Source organism: Orycteropus afer, unplaced genomic scaffold (assembly GCF_000298275.1).
Source record: "Orycteropus afer afer isolate SDZICR_OR568_19922 unplaced genomic scaffold, OryAfe1.0 scaffold00035, whole genome shotgun sequence".
NCBI classification, from domain to species: domain Eukaryota; kingdom Metazoa; phylum Chordata; class Mammalia; order Tubulidentata; family Orycteropodidae; genus Orycteropus; species Orycteropus afer.
In genome coordinates, this window is record NW_006921622.1 from 1,803,535 (window position 1) to 1,813,739 (window position 10,205).

The 10,205-nt window shown below is 36.9% G+C and overlaps 1 protein-coding gene across 1 annotated transcript in view; it reads right to left on the reverse strand.

The window, feature by feature from the left end:
* CUBN (cubilin) overlaps positions 1 to 10,205 on the reverse strand; it is a 413,126-nt gene that overhangs the window by 160,345 nt on the left and 242,576 nt on the right. The window contains exons 37-38 of the mRNA XM_007936404.2: positions 1,670 to 1,875; positions 573 to 757 (exon numbers count right to left, since the gene is read on the reverse strand). Coding sequence (XP_007934595.1) covers positions 573 to 757; positions 1,670 to 1,875 — 391 coding nt within the window. The remainder of the gene's footprint in view (positions 1 to 572; positions 758 to 1,669; positions 1,876 to 10,205) is intronic.

Below are 10,205 nucleotides of genomic sequence, written 5' to 3' on the forward strand. Positions count from 1 at the left end.
ATTACTGCAGCTCCATGTCTCTCCTTTTTTGGTATTTTCACGCAAATTCTTCTGCTAGTTGGGGTTTAGTCCACTTTTGTATCCTTCCCTTCAAGGCTCAGGTGTCCAAGATTATCTTCTGTGTCTGTGTTAAGTAGTTTCCCTTTTCTTTGTTGAAGAGCGTCTGTGCAGTCCTTCTGCCTAGTCTGCCATCTTGCCGGAACTCTAGCAGTCTGCTTTTTTAAAGACTGAAAGCCCTATAGTGTAGTTGTACCCTGTCCTCCAGGGTTATTATGAGTCAGAATCAATGAGACAGCAATGGGATTTTGATTTTAAGATCTATATTAATGCTTAGACAAAGCCTAACAGATAAAAAACAATGCCAAAAATTCTTAATAAATATAGAATTGACAATGATAAAAATAACACCAGAATTAGCTTTTTTAAAAATGCAAGCTTGAATAGGAAATCACAATTTAGGACAAACTGTTCCAGACAATTTACAAATACATGAGTAGACATTAACTTAAATTTATTTTTGCCAACGGTAATTCACCATAACTTACAAACACTGATTGCACGTGGAAACTCACCCCTAATTTGTCATAATAGCAATTTTGTGCTGCTTCAATGTTCATCTCCAAGATTCTACCATGGATAACTTGAGAGGCATTCACATTTACTATCCATTGGTAATTGGAATTATGGGGGTAATTTTCAGGCCATAAGGGAGAGGCGATTTTCCCATGATCTCCCACAATATTGTCATTGCCAAATACTAGGAGAGAAAACAGAGTAGTAAGTCAGACCTACTTAATCAAATGTAGAAAAAAAAGGCAAGGGATGCTGAAAAGATGGACTTTTAATTAACTGTTATTTCTGTCCAGAACACTGAAAGAAATACTGCTTCCCTTTTGGCTTCTGTGGTATCTACAATTCCCTGGAGAAGTGTGATTTTGTGAATGGCATACTCTATCCTCAGAATGTTGCATGGTGTGAAAAAAGGCAATGGCTTCCCATGTGAAACAGGTTCCAAAATCCCAGGGGACTTGAGGCACGAGAAGGGGAGTGTTACCCCACTTCATTCCCTGACTTTCATTTACCTAGTTTACTTTGTTTTACAAATGAAATATGTATTTAAAAATTCTATAAGATACAAAAGAATAGTTTAGTCCCACCTATACAATAGCTAATTATAGAAAAACTTAAATAACAAATAAAAATACTTAGCATTTTATGCCATTAGAAGAATATCCCATTCTTTTGTGACTCAATCTCAAAATTATACTAAATGTCTGTAATTAGAAGAATTAGTTATTTAAATCTATGGGATTAAATAGGACATTTTGTTTCTATGAAAACACCAAATCCCAAACTAAATACACTAGAAAACTCTTTAACAAAACATCATTTATAAAACGAATATAACATGAGGTAGAAACTAGAGCTTAAAAAGAATATTTGAACCATACAGAATGCTCTTGTCCTTGATTTTAATGAGTTACTCAGATAAAATTTAATTTTCCTGATATATTTTATAATAAAATAATTCTACACAGACAGTAAATATAGGAGAAACATTTACAATAAAGGATAGTTCTTCCTTAGTGCATTACTGAAAACTTAGTTATCATTTTCCATTTGTAGGACACAATCTGGAGGCTATCACTAAAAAAGAGAACCAACTTACCGTTAACAAACGTGGCCTGGAAGCCTGTATCACTGCCCGAACTATCCGAGACAAATCTGACCCACAGAATATGCCCAAAAATGGACGAATAATTCAGAAGGAGGATGTGGCCACAGTATCGTCCCACCAAGTGGCCCGTGGCATTTCCTTCCCGGATCTCCACAAAATCTCTGCTACAGTTCTGAGACTCCTCCAACTGGAAAGTTCTAAATTGGAAGAATAAAAAAATAAATAAATATCTTAGAGGAATTAAATTTATAGAATTTTCCGAGTATCCTGAATCACTGTTCACTTTTTTTTTTTTTTTTTTTAAAAACTGTTACATGGACCACAATATCCTTTGGCTTCTTCAAAAAATTCCTTTCACCAAATTTGCTGAATATCTATTCAAGAGAAACAAAAGCAATACACTGCCTCCAGGAGCTTTTCTTTCTAGTGGAAAAAATTGGGCAAAAAAATAGAGAACACTATAAGGCAAATTATTGTGTTAATTAGAACAAAGAATTGGTATAAAAATAGAAAGGCTAAGACATAACATCTAATTATGTTTTGTTGTTATGTGCCACTGAGTTGGACCTGACCCATAGCGACCCCTCCTTGGGCTTCCAAGGCAGTGTCACTATGGAAGTAGATTGCCCAACCTTCCTTCTAAGGAGTGACAGGTAGGTTTGAACCTCTAGCCTTTTGGTTAGCAGTCAAGTGCCTTACGTACTATGCTACCAGAGCTCCTACATCTAATCATAGGGCTCAGTAATAGCTTGATGGAGAGAGTTTTTGAGGTCAAAATGTAAATGTAAATAATCCAAGAAACTGGAGTATATGAAGAAGAATGTAGCATCAGGATTGGAGGAAGGCTCCACACAACCTGTGATATGCAGATGACATAACCTTGCTGGCTGAAAGTGAACATGACTTGAAGCACTTGCTGATGAACATCAATATGGATTACACCTCAACATAACAAACAAAAGTCTTTACAACCAAACCAATAAGCAATATCATGATAAATGAAGAAAAGATTGAAATTGTCAGGGATTTCATTGTACTTGGATACACAATCAGTGCTCATGAAAGCAGCAGTCAAGAAATAAGATGACTTATTACACTGGGCAAATGTGCTGCAAAAGACTTTGTTAAAGTGTTGAAAAGCAAAGATTTCACTTTGAAGACCTGACTTAAGCCATGGTATTTTCAATCACCTCAAACACATGTGAAAAAGCTAGACAGTGAATAAGGAAGACTGTAGAGGACTGTTGCCTTTGAATTGTGGTGTTGGTGAAGAATACTGAAAACACCATGGATGGCCAGAAGAACGAACAAATCTGTTTTGGAAGAAGTACAGCCAGAATGTTGCTTAGAAGTGAGAACAGCCAGACTTTGTCTCTCATACATTGGACATGTTGTAAGAAAGGACCAATCCCTGTAGAAGGATATCATGCTTGGTAAAGCAGAAGGTCACAAAGAAAGGGGAAGATCCCTAGTTAGATTGACACAGTAGCTGCCACAATAGGGTCAAGCATGGCAAAGACTGTGAGGATGGCACAGGATTGGGCATTCTTTCATTCTGTTGTTCACAGGGTCACTATGAGTCAGAGCTGACTCAACAGCATCTAACAACAACAGAAATGTAAACAGTAGATAAGTTTAAGGAAAAGAGATGGTGGCCTGAGAATATATGGTGACAAAGGCACATGTGCAGAAAAGAGTAGAACTTATTTAGAAACACATGAGATGTTGAGTTTCCTCAGAACATAGTGTACCTCTAAGAAACCATTAAGAGCTGTAACTGGAGCAGGATGATGGGCTAATTTTATGAGATTAAATGGGACAAAAAGACCTTAATGTCATGCAAAGGCATGTGTAGTTCATTCTGTTGTTGTCATTAGGTATCTTTGAGTTGGTTCTGACACATAGCTACCCTATGTACTACAGAACAAAACACTGCCAGTTTCTCCAATATCCTCACAGTCATTTCTATATTTGAGCTGACTGTTGCAGCCACTGTTAATCCTTCTTGTTGAGTTGAGGATCTTCCTCTTTTTAGTTTACCTTATGCTTCACCAAGCATGATATCCTTCTACAGGGATGGGTCCTTCCTGGTAACATGCCCAAAGTATACAGAGTGAAGTCTTGCCATCCTCACTTCTAAAAAGCATTCTAGCTGTACTTCTTCCAAGACAGATTTATTCAATCTTCTGGCAGTCCATGATATATTCTGTATTCTTTGTCAACATCATAATTCAAATGCATCACTTCTTCAATCTTCCTTATTCATTATCCAGCTTTCACATGCATATGAGGCAACTGAAAAGACCATGGCTTGGGTCAGGTGCACCTCAGTCCTCAAAGTGACAGCTTTGCATCTTAACACTTTAAAGGGGTCTTTTGCAACAGATTTGACCAATGCAAAAACACTGATTTCTCAACTTCTGCTTCCATGGGCATTGACTGTGAATCCAAATAAAATGAGATCCTTGACAATTTCAATATTTTCTCTGCTTATGATGTTGCTTATTGGTCCAGGTATGAAGATTTTTGTCTTCTTTACGTTGAGGTGTAATCTTTAGCAAGCAAAGTTGTACCCGCATATCACAGGTTGTTAATGAGTCTTCCTCTAATCTTGATGTGGCAATCTTCTTCATATAGTCCAGCTTCTCACATTATTTGCTCTACATAAAGACTGAACAAATACCCTGACAGGCACATTTTCTGATTTTAAACCATGAAGTAGTCCCTTGTTCTGTTCAAATAACTGCCTCTTGCTCTATGTACAGATTCCACATAAGCATAATTAAGTGTTCTGGAATTCTTATTCTTCACAATGCTGTTCCTAATTTGTTATGACCCACACAATTGAATGCCTTTTCATAGTCAATAAAATACAGGTAAACATCTTTCTGGTATTCTCTGCTTTCAGTCAAAACCCATTTAACATTAGCAATGATATCCCTTATTCTACATCCTCTTCTGAATTCAGCTTGAATTGCTGGTAGTTCTTTGTCAATATACTGCTACCACAATTTTTTAATTAAACTTTTAGTGTGATATTAATGATATGGTTTAATAATGCCTAAATTATGTTGGATCATGTTTCTTTGGAATGGAAACGTACAAAAATGATAGAATTTGCAATAATACAGGATAGTGTTAAAATTTCATTTCTTGCCACTTTTAAGCTATAATAATGTGACCTATTCAATTTGTCTTATATTCTGCAACTCTGCCATGATAGGCAATAGTACTTATCTCACAGGATCATCATATATAAGGTATTTGAAACACATAGGTGCTAAATAAATGCTTTTAGGACTTGGCCTTTTACAAAAGGGAATATACCCATGAACATATTTAAGGTTTGCAGATGATATTTGTACATAAATATTTGCATGTGATCTTAAGAATATCCATACAAATAGAACTAACAGTGGACAAAGTTATGATAACTTCTTAGCCACAGTCAACCACCCTGATGGAATGATTTATTGGACCTGTGGGCTCGGGATCATGGTTGCAGGGGGCATCAAGCTCAATTAGCATAACATACTAAACAAAAACACTGTTCTACATCCTACTTTGGTGAGTAGTGACTTAGGTCTTAAAAGTTGGCAAACCACCATCTAAGATGCAACTACTGGTCTTTCCTCATCTGGAGCAAAGAAGAGTGAAAAAAAATCAAAGATACATAGAAACAATTAGTCCAAGGGACTAGTAGACCATGAGAACATCAGCCTGCACAACGCTAAGAGCGGAAGAACTAGATGATGCCTAACTACCACTACCAACCACTCAGAAAGGGATCATATTTGGAGATCTTGGATAGAGTAGGAGAACAAAGTAGAACAAAACTCAAAATTAGAAAAAAAGACCAGGCTTACTGGTCTGATAGAGCCAAGTGAAACCCCCAAGACCATGGCCCCTAGTTAGGCTTCAGGCCTGGAATTGAACTCACTCCTGTGGCTTCCAGCCAAACAACAGACAGGCATATAGGGTGAACATTTACACCAGGTAGATACATTCCTTAGAACATCAATCATGGGAGAACAAAAGGGCAGTATTTGCATAGGGAGATAGCTCAGGGGCCAGGAATACATAGGAAGGAAGGATACAGGGAAGAGGTAACTACAGGGAGGAAGTGGAAAGAGCTGTTACATTGTGGGGACTGCAGTCAATGCCATGAGACAAAATGTGTGTGAACTGCTGTAAGGAAAACGAATTTGCTCTGTAAACTTTCACCCAAATCACAATAAAAATAAAAAAATAAAAAGTTGGCCTTTCAAAAAACTTGCAGCTATTCAAGATATTGTGCTGCAGGTATAAAGATAAACAAGTAGATCAGTGGAATAGAAGAGAAAGACCGAAAAAGGACCTAACATATATATGGTCAGTTGATTTTTCATCCAAGGTACCAAACACATTCAGTGGGGAAAACCATTTTAACAAATGGTGCTGCAATAACTGGATATCCGGGTAGAGAGGGGGGGATAAAAGAATGTCAATATTGACCTCTGTCCATACACAGAAATTAATTCAATACTGCTCATAAATGTAAACATAAAGGCCAATACTACGCATCGCCTAGATAAAAACATCAAATATCTTTGTTACTTTGGGGTAGGAAAAAATTTCTTAGATATAAATGAACAGACAAAATATAAATAAGGTAAAAAAATTAGTAAGTATGTAAGCATACTTAAGCTTAATAAGCATAAATATTCAAGAGAGCTCATTCACTCAGTTAATCTGTATTGATTACCTTACTGTGTCCATCACCCTTTTAAGCACTCCTCAGTAAACAAAAGAGGCCAAAAAAATTGTTAGTATAGAGGACAGGTTGCTGGATAAAATAGCAATATACAAAAATCAGTAAGGTTTCTATATATTAGCAAATAGAAATTTAGAAACTATAGCTTAGTCAACAATCAGTCAAGAAATCTTCACTCTCTACAATATTGTCAGACACAATTATAGGGATTAGGGGTAGGACACAAAGAAAATAAACCATGTCCTTCCCTTCAGAGAGCTTATATTCTAGAAGGAGAAATAGATAATAAACAAATAAATAGAGATTTGGTGTCAGGTAATAAAAAAGGGAAGGTAGAAGAAGAATTGATGCATTCTAAGTGTGGTGTTGGCAAAGAATATTGAATATACTCTGGACTGCCTGGACTGCCAGAAGAATGAAGAGATCAATCTTAGAAGAAATATAACCAGAATGCTCTTTAAAATCAATGGTGGTAAAATTTCCCCCTCAGCTACTCTGGAAAAGTCATCAGGAAAGATCAATCACTAGAAAAGAACACTGTATTCGGTAAAGTAGAGGGTCAGCTAAAACACGGAAACCCTCAATTAAAGGGACTAACTACATTAATGGACTCAAATACGCCAATGATCACAAAGACAGAGCAAGACTGGATAACTGTTTGTTCTGTTACATGTAAGGTCACCATGAGTCAGAGTTGAGCCAATGGCAATTAACAACAGTGACAAGTACCAACCAGACAAGCGAAAACGATAAGGGCGTGCTATTTTACACAAGTGGTCAGGACACACTTGAGGGCTCCAGCTCAGTCTTATTAACTCATATCATCAATCAAAGGTTCCCTGATGGCACAAATGGTTAAGCATTGCTAAAATTATTAAACCAAAAATTAAACCAAAAGTTTGGTGACTTGAATGTACCCAGTGGCTCCAAGAGAGAAAAACCTGGTGATGTGCTTCCACGAAGATTACAGCAAAGAAAATTCTCTGGGGTAGTTCTACTCCTGTCACAAGGAGTCATTGAGTAAGAATTGACTCACTGGCACCTAACAACATTAGCAACATCATCAACGAATCCACTGGATGACAATTTTAATATCATCAATGTGAAATATTCTGAAATTACATTCCTTTGCTTCTCAGAAAGCTGAAAGGGAAAAAGTGAGATTTTTTCTTCCCCCCCCCCCCCCAGCAGATGAATTAAATTAAATCATCTTTAAAACCTTTCTGTCCAAAGTATGGTCCTAAACCAGCACCATCAGTTCCTCCTGGGAGCTTGTTTGAAATGCAGAATCAGGCCTCCATCACCCAACTGAATCAGAAAGTGAAAGTCAGATCCCATGTGATTAACGTGTACATTAAAATTTGAGGACCAATGGTCCAGAAGATTATTAAATACAGGTCATTTCTGTTGTAAGTACCGTACTGGTATAATCCAGTAATAAATGGCAGAGAAGACATTCCGTTAGAAAGGGTGAAAGGACAATAAATGTAAGAATCAAACAAAACTTTTTTTTTCAGCTTTATTGTTTTTGGAAAGGATGGTAGTATAGTGGATAAGCCATTGTGGCTGCTAACCAGAAGGTCAGCAGTTCAAACCCACCAGCTGCTCTGCAGAAGGAAGATGGGGCTATCTACTTCAGTAAAGATTTGCAGCCTCGGAAACCCAATGGGGGTAGCTATGAGTTGGAATCAACTTGATGGCAGTGAGTTTGGTTTTGGTTTCTTTTATTTTAGACCAGTACATTTTATAAGCAAATCTGTCATCTTTCTAAATACTTCAGCTCTGCTCCATTAGCTAAAATATGATGTGAAACAAAAATAGTATTGCTGCTGTTTCTTATTAACTCATTTTGATTCTTGAACCAAAGCCAATCATTTTCTCAAGGCATTCTGCAAGCATAAAATACAATTTCTGTTAATTTCTTTAAATGTCTGCTTTACAAAAAACTCTTTTTTAGTTTTATCCCCCCACAAACTTTGTTACAGATTCATCTGTAACTTCCCCATTTTTTCTCGCTACTCAATTTCACCACAGTGTCCACAATCCAAACCTCATGTTTTAGAACTTGATAGGATTCATATGCTTCTCACACGCTTCTCATACATCCCAGGAAAATGTTTCCACACACCCATCTGGATACAGTTTAGACCAAGGCAGAAATAATTTACAGGTCTTGCCATAAAGACCTCCTCACTATCATCTACATATACAGAAACATTTTATATCTCACGAAGTTTTGTTTCTCTTTCTAAATAAAACTCAAGCAAGTAACACAAAGTAATCAAAATTAAATTCTTGTGGATGAGAAAGGAAATAGCTGAGTCATTAAGATTTTTCTATAAAGCAATAGAAAACCCTTCAGAGCACAGTTCTACTCTGACACATAGAGGGTCTCCAAGAATCAGAACTGCAATTATTTTTTGTTCTTAAATTAGTTGGTGTCCATTAAACAGTACAATGGATAAAACTTTCTTTTGGTGCTTGTAATACCCCATGTTCAAGAAGGATAACCCAGGTTCCATTTGTATTTAGCTATAACTGCCAAAAAGATACTTTTAAAATGTCAAAGTTGGAGAGAATTAATTTTCACTAGATAGCTACTATGATCTACTCTTGTTTTATACATTTTATATCAGATATCTTCCTTCATCATAATAGTGATTATTATTTTGTTTGTTATTATCATCTTTCCTTCAGAGACGAGATAAACTTTTTTAGGTTTTTAAATAAATAGCCGCTTCGAGTTGATTGGTTAATAATTCAAGATCAGAAATCTTGTCTATCTTGAATATTCTCTGTACCTAGCCCACTTCCTGGCACCCAGTTAAGGTCAGAGTGGTCAACGATTTGAATCTGGCAGAGTCCAAGAGGAAAAAGACTATAAAAAAAAAAATGAGCCACATTATTCATCAATTATGAAGAGCAGTGAAGAGTGCAGAGAATTTTGGACTTTATAGGAATGATAATGATCACATTTTATTCTTCCTTATATAGAAAGCATCTAGCATTGGAATTAAATCCCTGGACAGTGCAAATAGTTAATGTTCTCCACTGTTAATCAAAAGGTTGGTGGTTCGTGTATACCCAGAGGCACCTTAGAAGAATGGCTTGGTGATCTACTTCTTAAAAATCAGCCACTGGAAACCCAATGAAACACAGTTTTACTCTGACATACCTGAGGTCTCCAAGAATCGGAACAGACTTGATGGCAACTGATATGGGCCTGATATTAGCACATGGGGGCTTAAAAAACACATGCTGAATTAAAGAATAAATACATATCAGGTTATACACACACACACACACACAAATGAAAACCTTTCCATATGACAGCTTAAACTTACATTGCCCTTCTGGCTGGAGGTTGTTTTTATTTTAATACAATGCCAATTGTTCCTTGAATAGACAAGGTCTCACAGACCTAAATAAAGCAACTTCAGATGTTTGAACCTGCTGTGGCTCAGGACCTTGATCACAGGGTACATCAAGCTCAGTTGGCATAACATACTACACAAAAACACTGCTCCACTTCCTACTTCAGCGAGTAGCGATTAGGATTTTAAAAGCTTGCAAGTAGCCATCTAGATGCAACGATGGGTCTCTCCTTTTCCAAAGTAAAGAAGAATGAAGAAAACCAAAGATGGATGGCAACAATTAGTCCAAGCGACTGGAACACCACGCAATCCTCAGCCTATATGACTATGAGACCAGAAGAACTAGATGGTGCTCAGCTACCACTGCCAACCACTCAGAGGGGGGCTCTATGTAGGAGAT